Genomic DNA, 16,386 nt, shown 5'->3' on the forward strand with positions numbered 1-16,386 from the left:
AAACAACAAATAACACACAAGGGAATCCCCATACTGGCAGGACATATTAAAAGTGATGAAAGAGAAAAACCTACAACCAAGATTACTCTACCCAGCAAGGATCTCATTCAGATTTGATGAAGAAATTGAAACCTTTACAGACAAGCAAAAGCTAAGAGAATTCAGCACCACCAAACCAGCCTTACAACAAATCCTAAAGGAACTTGGTTGGCAGGAAACACAAGAGAAGGAAAAGACCTACAATAACAAACCCAGAACAATTAAGAAAATGGTAATAGCATCACACTTATTGATAACTACCTTAAATGTAAATAGATTAAATGCTCCAACCAAAAGACATGGACTGGCTGAATGGTTACAGTAACACAATAATACTAGGGGACTTTAACATCCCACTTTCACCAGTGGACAGATGATCCAAAATGAAAATAAATAAGGAAACACAAGCTTTAAATGATACATTAAACCATATGAACTTATTTGATATTTATAGGACATTCCATCCAAAAACAACAGTATACACTTTCTTCTCAAGTGCTCATGGAACATTCTCTAGGATAGATCATATCTTGGGTCACAAATCAAGCTTTGGTAAATGTAAGAAAATTGAAATTGTATCAAGTATCTTTTCTGACCACAATGCTGTGAGACTAGCTATCAATTACAGGAAAAAATGTGTACAAACACAAGGAGGCTAAACAATACACTACTAAATAACCAAGAGATCACTGAAGAAATGAAAGAGGAAATCAAAAAATACCTAGAAACAAATGACAATGAAAACACGACAATTCAAAGCCTATGGGATGCCGCAAAGGCAGTTCTAAGAAGGAAGTTTACAGCACTACAATCCTACCTCAAGGAACAAGAACCATCTCAAATAAACAACCTAACCTTAAACCTAAAGCAATCAGAGAACAAAGAAGAAAAAAAACCCGCAAAGTTAGCAGAAGGAAAGAAATCATAAAGATCAGATCAGAAATAAATGAAAAAGAAATGAAGAAAACAATAGCTAAAATCAATAAAACTAAAAGCTGGTTCTGTGAGAAGATAAAATTGATAAACCACTAGCCAGACTGATCAGGAAAAGAAGGGAGAATACTTAAATCAATAGAATTAGAAATGAAAAAGGAGAAGTAACAACCGACAGTGCAGAAATACAAAGGATCATGAGAGATTACTACAAGCAACTATATGCCAATAAAATGGGCAACCTGGAAGAAATGGTCAAATTCTTAAAAAAGCACAACCTCCTGAGACTGAACCAGGAAGAAATAGACAATATAAACAGACCAATCACAAGCACTGAAATTGAAACTGTGATTTAAAATCTTCCAATAAACAAAAGCCCAGGACCAGATGGCTTCAGAGGCGAATTCTATCAAAAACTTAGAGAAGAGCTAACACCTATCCTTCTCAAACTCCTCCGAAATATAGCAGAGGGAGGAACACTCCCAAACTCATTCTAAGAGGTCACCATCACCCTGATACCAAAACCAGACAAAGATGTCACAAAAAAAGAAAACTACAGACCAATATCACTGATGAACATAGAGGCAAAAATCCTCAACAATATACTAGCAAACAGAATCCAACAGCACATTAAAAGGATCATACACCATGATCAAGTGGGATTTATCCCAGGAATGCAAGGATTCTTCAATATATGCAAATCAATCAACGTGATACACCATATTAACAAATTGAAGGAGAAAAACCATATGATCATCTCAATAGATGCAGAAAAAGCTTTTGACAAATTCAACACCCATTTATGATAAAAACTCTCCAGAAAGTAAGCATAGAGGGAACTTACCTCAACGTAATAAAGGCCATATATGACACACCCACAGCCAACATCGTTCTCAGTGATGAAAAACTGAAACCATTTCCACTAAGATCAGGAATAAGACAAGGTTGCCCACTTTCACAAATATTATTCAATGTAGTTTTGGATGTTTTAGCCACAGCAATCAGAGAAGAAAAAGAAATAAAGGGAATCCAAATTGGAAAAGAAGAAGTAAAACTGTCACTGTTTGCAGATGACATGATACTATACATAGAGAATCCTAAATATGCTACCAGAAAACTAGTAGAGCTAATCAATGAATTTGGTAAACTAGCAGGATACAAAATTAATGCAGAGAAATCTCTTTCATACCTATACACTAATGATGAAAAATCTGAAAGAGAAATTAAGGAAACACTCTCATTTACCACTGCAACAAAAAGAATAAAATACCTAGGAATAAACCTACCTAAGGACACAAGAGACCTATATGCAGAAAACTATAAGACACTGATGAACGAAATTAAAGATGATACAAAGAGATGGGGAGATATACCACGTTCTTGGACTAGAGGAATAAACACTGTGCAAATGACTATACTACCCAAAGCAATCTACAGATTCAGTGCAATCCCTAGCAAACTACCAATGGCATTTTTCACAGAACTAGAACAGAAAAATTCATAATTTATATGGAAACACAAAAGATCCCGAATAGCCAAAGCAATCTTGAGGAAGAAAATCAGAGCTGGAGGAATCCAGCTCCCAGACTTCAGATTATACTGCAAAGCTACAGTAATCAAGACATTATGGTACTCGCACAAAAACAGAAATATAGATCAATAGAACAGGATAGAAAGCCCAGAGATAAACCCCCACACATATGGTCACCTTATCTTTGATAAAGGAGAGAAGAATATACAATGGAGAAAAGACAGCCTCTTCAATAAGTGGTGCTGGGAAAACTGGACGCTACATGTAAATGAATGAAATTAGAACACTCCCTAAAACCATACACAAAATAAACTCAAAATGGATTAAAGACCTAAATGTAAGGCGAGACACTGTAAAATTCTTAGAGGAAAACATAGGCAGAACACTATGACATAAATCACAGCAAGATCCTTTTTGACCCACCTCCTAGAGAAATGGAAATAAAAACAAAAATAAACAAATGGGACCTATTGAAACTTAAAAGCTTTTGCACAGCAAAGGAAACCATAAACAATATGAAAAGACAGCCTCAGAATGGGAGAAATATTTGCAAATGAAGCAACTGACAAAGGATTAATCTCCAAAATATACAAGCAGCACATGCAGCTCAATATCAAAAAAAAACAAACAAACCATTCCAAAAATGGGAAGAAGATCTAAATAGACATTTCTCCAAAGAAGATATACAGATTGCCAACAAACACGTGAAAGGATGCTCAACATCACTAATCATCATAGAAATGCAAATCAAAACTACAATGAGGTATCACCTCACACCAGTCAGAATGGCCATCATCAAAAAATCTACAAGCAATAAATGCTGGAGAGGGTGTGGAGAGAAGGGTATCATCTTGAACTGTTGGTCAGAAGGTAAATTAATACAGCCACTATGGAGAACAGTATGGAGGTTCCTTAAAATCTAAAAATAGAACTACCATATGACCCAGCAATCCCACTACTGGGCATATACCCTGAGAAAATCATAATTCAAAAAGAGTCATGTACCACAGTGTTCATTGCAGGGCTATCTACAATAGCCAGGACATGGAAGCAACCTAAATGTCCATCTACAGATGACTGGATAAAGAAGATATGGCATATACATACAGTGGAATATTACTCAGCCATAACAAGAAACAAAACTGAGTTATCTGTAGTGAAGTGGTTGGACCTAGAGACTGTCATACAGAGTGAAATAATTCAGAAAGAGGAAAACAAATACCTCATGCTAACACAAATATATGGAATCTAAAAAAAAAAATAAGTTCTGAAGACCCTAGGGGCCAGACAGGAATAAAGACACAGACGAAGAGAATAGAGTTGAGGACACGGGGAGGGGGAAGGGTAAGCTGGGACGAAGTCAGAGAGTGGCATGGACATATATACACTTCCTAATATAAAATAGATAGCTAGTGGGAAGCAGCCACATAGCACAGGGAGATCAGCTCGGTGCTCTGTGTCCACCTAGAGGGGTGGGATAGGGAGGGTGGGAGGGAGACGCAATAGGGAAGGGATATGGAGATATATGTTTATGTATGGCTGATTCACTTTGTTGTACAGCAGAAACTAACACACCATTGTAAAGCAATTATACTCCAATAAAGATGTTAAAAAAATAAAATATATATAAAATAAAATTTAAAAAGAAATCAAATTCACTGAAGATAAAAGGCATAAGTCTTACCTGGCTGTATATCAGACATTGTCACCTTCCTCTATAAACAAGCAGCATGTTAGTTGCACTCCAATAAATCATTTATGAGAAAAACAAGCTCACAATTAGCAATACTAAATTAGTGTATCTGTAAAATAGTGTATCTCCTGGAAATTTTATTTTTAAAGTTTACATATCTGTTTCTGCCCAAGGCAAGTGTGGCGGATGGGTGGAGAACATATCTTACATCTATGAGTTCTAGATAATACTTTAAGGTTCTATATAACTAACACAACTAGGATGCGTAGGATTTTGTTTGTAAAATATCATATTTGTACTAATAGCAAATCTGTTAGTTTCTGATTTTTTTCTTATCTTTGATTCTGTGTTTTGCTGTCATTAATAATTCATTTTTTGACTTTTTTTAATTGCATATACATGTGTAATCCAAGGACCAAGAAACCAGCTATACAATTATCAAATCTAAAGAGACAACTATAACCGCAGAGGGCTTGAAACCAGCTTCAGTATATGTCTTCCAAATTCGAGCACGCACAGCAGCAGGCTATGGTGTCTTCAGTCGAAGATTTGAGTTTGAAACCATCCCAGTGTGTAAGTCATTTTAATTACTGTCAACTCATATCTCTATAATGGTTACCAGAAAAGAGTCATTTGATCAATACTCTCCCTGGGCATTCCGTCAGTCTCCATCTTCTTCTCTCTCTCCCAGGCATTACTCCTTCAGGTAGGAAACATCTGTCATGCTATTATGGGAGGTTAACGGGTTAACACATCGGTCCCCGATCCCCATAGCATTTAGTCTACAGGGAGATGAAACATCAGATCCTTAAGAACTGTTTAAACCTTGCTTTTAAAGACTTTCTTTCCACTGTTGCCATACTTTATTGAATTATTGCCATTTACTTTTTACTTGTTTTATTGAACAATGCTACTAGGCTTAGTCTTTTTATGAAAATTCCACAGGGAACTTTCATTAGTATTGAGTTTGGCAAGAAAATGGTACTCTAAGGAACCAGTCTGATTGTTTTGAAAAAAAATCAAAATCTCTGGCAACATCTCTGAGTGGAGGGTCCAGAAATATTTCTGGAAAACCCTTCTTGTACCTTTCTTTTCATAAAATGGTAAAAATAGCATGAAACTTTTTCTTCTTTAATGTCAAACAAAATATTTAGATTACTTACTTGTACTAAAGCACACATTTAAAGCAGGATTAGGAGAAAGCAATAACTTGCCTTGTTCATAGATGAAAGAACTGACACTATTAATGTCTTGTTATGAAGAAAATAACACAGAGAAGTAGTATGAAATGTCAAGTATGTGTAAATGTGTTTGTTTGTACATATACAATACATATATATACTTTTTTAAAGTCAAGTTTTGTAAGAATTACTTATTTTTAAATGAAGAAAATAAAATGCATGTTTCCTCCCTTTGAAAACCAACAAAACAAGACCTTAATTATCAGATTTACTTTGTAATGATTAGGAGAGCTATTAAATTAAAATGTTCATAAACCTATATAACACAGCTCTTTAGAAAATGAAGATATATTTCTGTTTAAAGCATGTTTAACTGAATTATCTAAAAGATAATTTTTATTACTTTAAAAATAGCTTTCTAAGTATGACTTCACTTGATTTTATACAGATTAGGGTGCCATGGTGAAAAATGATAAATTATTTTCTTTCCATGAAAGGAAAGTCCCATGTCTGAAGTTTAATTGACATATTGAAATTTAAATATTTAATGCTATTTAGGAAAGCTTTTTAAAATAAGTTTCATATGAATTAATGTAATTAGTCATAAAATTTCCATAATATTGGCAATGGATTATTCACTGTCATACCTTGGACCCTGATCTGGATTTATAATGAAATATGTATTATATAAGCTGGCCATCCTAATAGGGCTTGTTTCTATTTATGCTTATGTGCTTTACCAACTCTGGGAACAAACCCATAGAGTAAATAATATCTCACAATATGCTCGAGTGCTTGGATAATTTTACAAATGAAAAATCTCACTTTAAAAGATTACAAAATTATACTTAGTTTTAGGATGTTGGCATGTTCAGCAACTAGTTTTTCTTCAGACTATTTGATGCTCTTTCCCTTACTTTTTTTTTTAAATAGTAGTTTCCAGGTATGCCAATACCCATCAATCTGATCATGGAGAGAAATAATGAGGTCATTTTCCATATAATTTTACAAAGTCTCACCTGAAATTTTCTTTTAAATATTTTCCTACATAACTTCTAGATGGAAAGAAATATCACACAAATATTTTTATTACAAAATCAGATTTTAGTGTTATTATTAATAGATAATGAAAATATTTTAGGGATGTACTGCCTCAACTTTAGTGTGGAATTTTATTTTTACTTGCTTTTGTGTGCATGTATTTGCAAACAATTTAAGAATGAATTTTTCTTTGTACCAAGTATCTGTTACATACCAACCCTCTTTGACCTTCATGTAGAAATCTTCTGGATACAATTCAGGAAGAATGTGTTGAGCCCCTGTTATGTCCTTGGCTTTGCTAGACTCTGGAGAAGTATACATGAGTAACACATGGAAACTTCTCTCCTAAGAATAAGAGAGAATAATCTTCTGAAGATTAGAATGTTTATGTCAAGAACCATTTTAGGATAATAGTTTTGTTCATTATTTTTAAATTTGTCATTAACTCCCTACACATCAAAAGATTTTTCATGCTAGGTACTGTGAGTGACTCAAATAACTTTAAGGCATAATCCCTCCCTTCTCCAGGATTATACTCTAATAGGGAGTTAAAGAAGATACACAATTATTATTAAAATAACACTTCATTTTGTGTTATATACCATTCATTTGACAACTATTTGTGCAGTATTTTGTGAAATCACTTCAATTATATTATTGAGCAGTTATTTACTTAATACTATAATTTAATTTTTCACATACATATATTATTTCCAAAACACAATCTGCAAATACTAGAGTCAAGAGTTATGGTATCTTAAACATATTTACATTTTTGCTGTCAAAGCTATTGGCAATTTTCATTTGGTGGGTGACAGTTAACCTGGCTTTAATGAGTCACCATTGTTAAGGAAAGTCTACCTTATCATTCAGGTATATTAGGACAAAAAATTATCTGAAAGTCATTACTTTGAACTTAAACTTTACGAAGAATTTTCCAATTGATTATTCAGTTCATAATTGCATGATATGATATATTGACATATGTTCTTGATTTGCTTAATTTTTTAAACTTATTAATTTATATTATACTTCAGTTACAAAATTGTTATGAAGAGCTTTCCTTTTTCTTCTACGTTATCTTCTATGTTAAAAATATAGCCCTAAAACCAAATGCAAATAATAAAAACAAGAATGCAAAATATTTATTTTAGAAAAACTATTTACCATGAGGATCTGGGTGGAAAATCTCCAGCTTTTTTTCTGTCAGGTTTTAGTTTATGTTTTATAACTGACTGTAACCCACTTTAATTTTGTTGTACATACAATTAATGTGTTTAAAATTGACCCCTTTTATTATTCCTATTCCCAACGGCGATGATAAAAACATGCCAACAAATACACCTAGCATGAATGAAACCATCCAGCCAACCTAGCTAGCTCTTTTTCTTAGTTTTTTTTTTTTTCCTTAATATAAATTGTCTTGAAAATATGGAAACATCACTGAATCTTTCTTAGTCTCTACTTGCCCAAGATTTACTGAACACATTTGTGTTTCTTTTATGATTTTTTTTCCTCAATATACTTTCTCTCATCTAATTCTTACCTATTTGATTCAAAAATCTGTATAGCCCAATGGCTAGAATAATGCTATTCTGTTTTTTAAATGAAAATTTTACCAAGATAATTGTAGATTCACATGCAACAATACACAGAGAGCTCTTGCACACTTTGCTCAGTATCCCCAATGGTAACATTGTGCAAAACTATAGTATAACAACAAAAGTAGGATATTGGCATTGATGCAATCCACCAGTCTTACACTTCCTCATACTCCTTTGTGTGTATGTGTATAGACAGGTATGAATTAAGTTCTGTACAATCTGGTCACTTGTGAGCGTTCGTGTATTTACCATCACAGTCAAGATATCGAATAGTATCAACTCACAAGGATCTCTGTTGTTGCCCCCTTTTTTTTCCCCCAAGGGATAACCATTTATTTTATTTTTTATTTTATTTTATTTTATTTTTGAATTTTATTTTATGTATTTCTTATACAGGAGGTTCTTATTAGTTATCTCTTTTATACATATTAGTGTATACATGTCAATCCCAGTCTCCCAATTCATCTGACCACCACCACCCCTGCCCCCCATGTCCACCCGTTTGGTGTCCATACATTTGTTCTCTACATCTGTGTCGCTATTTCTGCCTTGCAAACCGGTTCATCTGTATCATTTTTCTACACTCCACCTATATGTGTTAATATATGACATTTGTTTTTCTCTTTCTGAATAACTTCACTCTATATGACAGTCTCTAGATCCACCCAAATCTCTACACATGACCCAATTTCATTCCTTTTTATGGCAGAGTAATATCCCATTGTATATATGTACCACATCTTCTTTATCCATTCATCTGTCAATGGGCATTTAGGTTGCTTCCATTACTTGGCTATTATAAATAGTGCTGCAAAGAACATTGAGGGGCATGTGTCTTTTTGAATTATGGTTTTCTCTGGGTACATGCCCAGTAGTGGGATTGCTGGGTCATATGGTAATTCTATTTTTAGTTGTTTAAGTAACCTCCATAATGTTCTCCATAGTGGCTGTACCAATTTACATTCTCACCAACAATGCAAGAGGGTTTCCTTTTCTGCACACCCTCTCCAGCATTTGTTGTTTGTAGATTTTCCAATAAAGCCCATTCTAATGAGTGTGAGGTGATACCCACTGTAGTTTTTATTTGCATTTCTCTAATAATTAGTGATGTTGAGCAGCTTTCCATGTGCTTCTTGGCCATCTGTATGTCTTCTTTGGAGAGATGTCTATTTAGGTCTTCTGTCCATTTTCGGACTGGGTTGTTTGTTTTTTTTAATATTGAGCTACATGAGCTGTTTGTATATTTTGGAGATTAATCCTTTGTCCATTGATTCATTGACATATATTTTCTCCCATTCTGAGGGCTGTCTTTTTGTCTTGTTTATAGTTTCCTTTGCTGTGCAAAAGCTTTTAAGTTTCATTAGGTCCCATTTGTTTATTTTTATTTCCATTACTCTAGAAGGTGGGTCAAAAAAGATCTTGCTGTGATTTATATCAAAGAGTGTTCTGCCTATATTTTCCTCTAAGAGTTTTAGAGTGTCTGGTCTTACATTTAGGTCTTTAATCCATTTTGAGTTTATTTTTGTGTATGGTGTTAGGGAGTGTTGTAATTCCATTCTTTTACATGTGGCTGTCCAGTTTGCCCAGCACCACTTATTGAAGAGGCTGTCTTTTCTCCATTGTATATCCTTGCCTCTTTTGTCATAGATTAATTGACCATATGTGCATGGCTTTACCTCTGGGCTTTCTATCCTGTTCCATTGATCTATATTTCTGTTTTTGTGCCACTACCATATTGTCTTGATTACTGTAGCTTTGTAATACAGTCTGAAGTGATGGAGCCTGATTCCTCTAGCTCTGTTTTTCTTTCTCAAGATTGCTTTGGCTATTCAGGGTCTTTTTTGTCTCCATACAAATTTTAAGATTTTTTGTTCTAGTTCTGTAAAAAATACCATTGGTAATTGGAGAGGAATTACATTGAATCTGTAGATAGTAGTATAGCTTTGGGTAGTATAGTCATTTTCACAATATTGATTCTTCCAATCCAGGAACATGGTATATCTCTCCATCTGTTTGTGTCATCTTTGATTTATTTCATCAGTGTCTTATAGTTTTCTGAGTCCTTTACCTCCTTAGGTAGGTTTATTCCTAGATCTTTTATTCTTTTTGTTGAAATGGTGAATGGGATTGTTTCCTTAATTTCTCTTTCTGTTCTTGTGTTGTTAGTGTATAGGAATGCAAGAGATTTCTCTGCATTAATTTTGTATCCTGCAAACTTACCAAATTCATTGACTAGCTCTAGTAGTTTTCTGGTGGCATCTTTAAGATTCTCTATGTACAGTATCATGTCATCTGCAAACAGTGACTATTATACTTCTTCTTTTCAAATTTGGATTCCCTTTATTTCTTTCTCTTCTCTGATTTCCATGGCTAGGACTTTCAAAACTATGTTGAATAAGAGTGGCAAGAGTGAACATCCTTGTCTTGTTCCTGATCTTAGAGGAAATGCTTTCAGTTTTTCACCATTGATAACGATGTTGGCTGTGGGTTTGTCATATATGGCCTTTATTATGTTGAGGTAGTTCCCTCTGAGCCCACTTTCTGGGGAGTTTTTATCATAAATGAGTGTTGAATTTTGTCAAAAGCTTTTCTGCATCTATTGAGATGATCATATGTTTTTTATTCTTCAATTTGTTAATATGGTGTATCACATTGATTGATTTGCGCATATTGAAAATCCTTGCATCCCTGGGATAAACCCCACTTGATCATGGTGTATGATCCTTTTAATGTGTTGCTGGATTCTGTTTGCTAGTATTTTGTTGAGGATTTTTGCATCTATGTTCATCAGGGATATTGGTCTGTATTTTTCTTTTTTCATAGTATCTTTGTCTGGTTTTGGTATCAGGGTGATGGTGGCCTCATAGAATGAGTTTTGGAGTATTCTTTCCTCTGTAATTTTTAGGGAGAGTTTGAGAAAGATGGGTGTTAGCTCTCCTTTGAATGTTTGATAGAACTCACCTGTGAAGCCATCTTGTCCTGGACTTTTGTTTGTTGGAAGATTTTTAATCACAGTTTCAATTTCATTACTTGTGATTGGTCTGTTCATATTTTCTGTTTCTTTTATAACTACACTTACTGCCTTCACTAACAACTCCTGTTCCATAACTAATCTAAACACCTACCACTAAAATCTAAACATCCATTTTTAAATCTTGATATTTTAAAAATGGTTTGTAAATGGAATCATACAGTACATGACCTTTAAGTTTGGAATTTTTTCTCGCTCAGCATAATTCCCTGTAGATTCATCCAAGTTGTTGTGCATATCAAATCTGTTTCTTTTCATTGTTGAGTCGTATTCCATGATATGTATGTACCATAGTTTGTTTAACCATTCCCCTGTTGAAAGATATCTGGGCTGATACCAGTTTTTGCTATTATCAATAAAAATGCTATGAACATTCAGGTATATATTTTTGTGTCAACCTAAGTTTTTATTTCCCTGGGATAACTATCCAAGAATACAATTGCCTGGGTCTTATGGTAATTGCATGTTTCATTTTGTAAGAAACCAACAAAATGTTTTCCAGAATGGCTGTACCATTTTACATTCCTACCAGCAACGTATGAGTGATCAGTTTCTCCACATGATTATTAGTATTTGGTGTTGTCACTATTTTATTTTGTCCTTTTGGACAGGGGAGTAGTCGTATCTCATTGTGGTTTTATTTGAGATCTGTAATAGCCAATGATGTTCAGCATCGTTTCATGTGCTTATTTGACTGCCATACTGTTTTAAGTTTCCCAACTCCTGTGTACTCATATTACAAATCAAAAATTATAACTTTGATCACATTCTCCTGATAAAGAAAGATAACAGATACTTTTTGCTGTGTGAGAAAGATCCAAAATTCTCACCCTGGCCTTAGAAACTCTTATAATCTGTCTCTAACAAACCTCTTTAGTCTCAATGATTAAATCAATGATTCAAATATGTAGCAAGTATCTAGAGAATATTTATGTAATATGGATTTGTAACCAGGAGTGGGGGAAGCAAAATACGGGAAAACAATATTATTTCTCAACAGATACTATCTTAAAGTTTCCAAGGATGATGTAAATATATAATAATTGACAAAAAGAAACATATTATTTACTAAAGAATATTAATTTTCATAATTAACATCCTTTTAATAGTAGTATGTTTCATTGCTCCAAAATTTACTTTTAAATATTCCCAAAACATTCTGCAGCTATTCTTCCAAAACTACAGTATAAATCAACTAATTCTTAATAAACATATATAGGAAAATAGACAATATGCATGACTAGAGGTTTGTATCTTTAAATATTAAAAAATTTAACAAAATGTAAAAGGATAATCATGAATCATACTGGGCTTACTTTTTTCTTTTTAACCACTGCTAAAGAATGAACAAGTATGAAGGTATTGATAGTATCCCATAAATTCTATATATTTTAAATTTAGCTGATGTAGTTGGAGATATTATTGATGCTGTCAGGGCAAACAAAGGAATAAATAGTAAAAAATCTTGATGAATTATTTCCTATGAGAAGAGAGTGGCATGGACACATATACACTATCAAATGTAAAACACGTAGCTAGTGGGAAGCAGCCGCAGAGCACAGGGAGATCGGCTTAGTGCTTTGTGACCACGTAGAGGGATGGGATAAGGAGGGTGGGAGGGAGATGCAAGAGGGAGGGGATATGGGGATATATGTATATGTAAAGCTGATTCACTTTGTTATAAAGCAGAAACTGACACACCATTGTAAAGCAATCATACTCCAGTTATAAACCAATTATAAAATAATACTGAATTTTATATTAAAAAAAAGAAATATCTCACAAATGAATCACTGCAAGGAACTTAAAAAATGGTTCAAACTGACCAGAGGGAAGACAGCAGAAGCAAGAAGAACTACAATCCTGCAGCCTGTGGAACCAAAACCATATTCACAGAAGATAGACAAGATGAAAAGGCAGAGGGCTATATACCAGATGAAGGAGCAAGATAAAACACCAGAAAAACAACTAAATGAAGGGGAGATAGGCAACCTTCCAGAAAAAGAATTCAGAATAATGATAGTGAAGATGATCCAGGACCCTGGAAAAAGAATGGAGGCAAAGATCGAGAAGAAGCAAGAAATGTTTAAAAAAGATCTAGAAGAATTATAGAACAAACAAACAGAGATGAACAATACAATAACTGAAGTGAAAAATACACTAGAAGGAATCAGTAGCAGAATAACTGAGGCAGAAGAACGGATAAGTGACCTGGAAGACAGAATGGTGGATTTCACTGCTGCAGAACAGAATAAAGAAAAAAGAATGAAAAGAAATGAAGACAGCATAAGAGACCTCTGGGATAATATTAAACACAATAATATTAGCATTACAGGGGTCCCAGAGGAAAAGAGAGAGAGAAAGGACCTGAGAAAATATTTGAAGATATTATAGTCGAAAAACTCCCTAACATGGCAAAGGAAATACCCACCCAAGTGCAGGAAGTGCAGAGAGTCCCATACAGGATAAACCCAAGGAGAAACGTGCCGAGACACATAATAATCAAATGGGCAAAAATTAAAGACAAAGAAAAATTATTGAAAGCAGCAAGGAAAAAATGACAAATAACATACAAGGGAACTCCCATAAGGTTAACAGCTGATTTCTCAGCAGAAACTCGACAAGCCAGAAGGGAGTGGCATGATATACTTAAAGTGATGAAAGGGAAGAACCTACAATCAAGATTACTCTACCCAGCAAGGATCTCATTCAGATTTGATGGAGAAATCAAAAGCTTTACAGACAAGCAAAAGCTAAGACAACTCAGCACCACCAAATTAGCTCTACAACAAATGCTAAAGGAACTTCTGTAAGTGGGAAACACAAGAGAAGAAAAAGACCTACAAAAACAAACCCAAAACAATTAAGAAAACTGTCATAGGAACACACATATCGATAATTACCTTAAATATGAATGGATTAAATGCTCCAACCAAAACACACAGGTTTGCTGAATGGATACAAAAACAAGACCCATATATATGCTGTCTACAAGGGACCTACTTCAGACCTAGGGACACATACAGGCTGAAAGTGAAGGGATGGAAAAAAGTATTCTGTGCACAAGGAAATCAAACATAAGCTGGAGTAGCAATACTCATACCAGATAAAATAGACTTTAAAATAAAGAATGTTACAAGAGACAAGGAAGGACACTAGATAATGATCAAGGGATCAATCCAAGAAGAAGATCTAACAATTATAAATATATATGCACCCAACATAGGAGCACCTCAATACATAAGGCAACTAACTGCTAACAGCTATAAAAGAGGAAATCGACAGTAACACAATAATAGTGGGGGACTTTAACACCTCACTTACACAAATAGACAGATCATCCAAACAGAAAATTAATAAGGAAACACAGGCGTTAAAGACACAATAGACCAGAAAGATTTTGATATTTATAGGACATTCCATCCAAAAACAGTAGATTACACTTTCTTCTCAACTGTGCATGGAACATTCTCCAGGATAGATCACAACTTGGGTCACAAATCAAGCCTCAGTAAATTTAAGAAAATAGAAATCATATCAAGCATCTTTTCTGACCACAACACTATGAGATTACAAATCAATCACAGGGAAAAAACCGTTAAAAACACAAACACATGGAGGCTAAGCAATACGTTACTAAATAACCAAGAGATCGCTGGAGAAATAAAAGAGGAAGTCAAAAAATACCTGGAGACAAATGACAATGGAAACACGATGATCCAAAACCTATGGGATGCAGCAAAAGCAGTTCTAAGAGGGAAGTTTATAGCTATACAAACCTACCTCAAGAAACAAGAAAAATCTCAAATAAACAATCTAACCTTACACCTAAAGGAGCTAGAGAAACAAAAACAAACAAAACCCAAAGTTAACAGAAGGAAAGAAATCATAAAGATCAGAGCAGAAATAAATGATATAGAAACAAAGAAAACAATAGCAAAGATCAATAAAACTAAAAGCTGTTTCTTTGAGAACATAAACAAAATTGATAAACCATTAACTAGATTCATCAAGAAAAAGAGGGAGAGGACTCAAATCAATAAAATTAGAAATGAAAAAGGAGAAATTATAACAGAAACTGCAGAAATACAAAGCATCCTAAGAGACTACTACAAGCAACTCTATGCCAAAACAATGGACAGCCTGGATGAAATGGACAAATTCTTAGAAAGGTATAACTTTCCAAGACTGAACCAGGAAGAAATAGAAATTTGAACAGACCAATCACAAGTAATGAAATTGAAACTGTGATTTAAAATCTTCCAACAAACAAAAGCCCAGAACCAGATGGCTTCACAGGTGAATTCTATCAAACATTTAGAGAAGAGCTAACACCATTCTTCCCAAACTCTTCCAAAATATTACAGAGGAAGGAACATTCCCAATCTCATTCTATGAGGCCGCCATCACCCTGATACCAAAACCAGACAAAGATACTACAAAAAAAGAAAAATACAGACCATTATCACTGATGAATATACATGCAAAAATCCTCAACAATATACTAGCAAACAGAATCCAACAACACATTAAAAAAATCATACACCATGATCAAGTGGGATTTATCCCAAGGATGCAAGGATTCTTCAACATAAGCAAATCAATCATTGTGATACACCATATTAACAAATTGAAGAATAAAAAACATATGATCATCTCAATAGATGCAGAGAAAACTTTTGACAAAATTCAACACCCATTTATGATAAAAACTCTCCAGAAAGTGGGCTTAGAGGGAACCTACCTCAACACAATAAAGGCCATATAGGACAAACCCACAACAAACATCATTCTCAATTGTGAAAAACTGAAAGCATTTCTTCTAAGATCAGGAACAAGCCAAGGATGTCCACTCTCACCACTATTATTCAACATAGTTTTGGAAGTCCTAGCCATGGCAATCAGAGAAGAAAAAGAAATAAAAGGAATGCAAATTGGAAAAGAAGAAGTAAAACTGTCACTGTTTGCATATGACATGATACTATTTATAGAGAATCCTAAAGATGCCACCAGAAAATTACTAGAGTTAGTGAATGAATTTGGTAAAGTTGCAGGATACAAAATTAATGCAGAGAAATCTCTTGCATTCCTATACACTAATGATGAAAAATCTGAAAGAGAAATTAAGGAAACACTCCCATTTACCATTGCAACAAAAAGAATAAAATACCTAGGAATAAACCTACCTAGGGAGACAAAAGACCTATATTCAGAAAACTATAGGACACTGATGAAAGAAACTAAAGATGATAGCAAGAGATGGACAGATATACCATGTTCTTGGATTGTAAGAATCAACATTGTGAAAATAACTATAATACCCAAAGCAATCT

General features: G+C 34.1%; 1 protein-coding gene across 12 annotated transcripts in view; it reads left to right on the forward strand.

Moving 5' to 3' along the window:
• EPHA5 (EPH receptor A5) overlaps positions 1-16,386 on the forward strand; it is a 330,528-nt gene that overhangs the window by 222,799 nt on the left and 91,343 nt on the right. For all 12 annotated transcript variants that reach the window (XM_033425564.2, XM_012532520.2, XM_033425566.2 and 9 more), the window contains one exon: positions 4,610-4,769. In XM_033425564.2, the coding sequence (XP_033281455.1) occupies positions 4,610-4,769 (160 nt within the window). The remainder of the gene's footprint in view (positions 1-4,609; positions 4,770-16,386) is intronic.

Source organism: Orcinus orca, chromosome 4, assembly GCF_937001465.1.
Source record: "Orcinus orca chromosome 4, mOrcOrc1.1, whole genome shotgun sequence".
NCBI classification, from domain to species: domain Eukaryota; kingdom Metazoa; phylum Chordata; class Mammalia; order Artiodactyla; family Delphinidae; genus Orcinus; species Orcinus orca.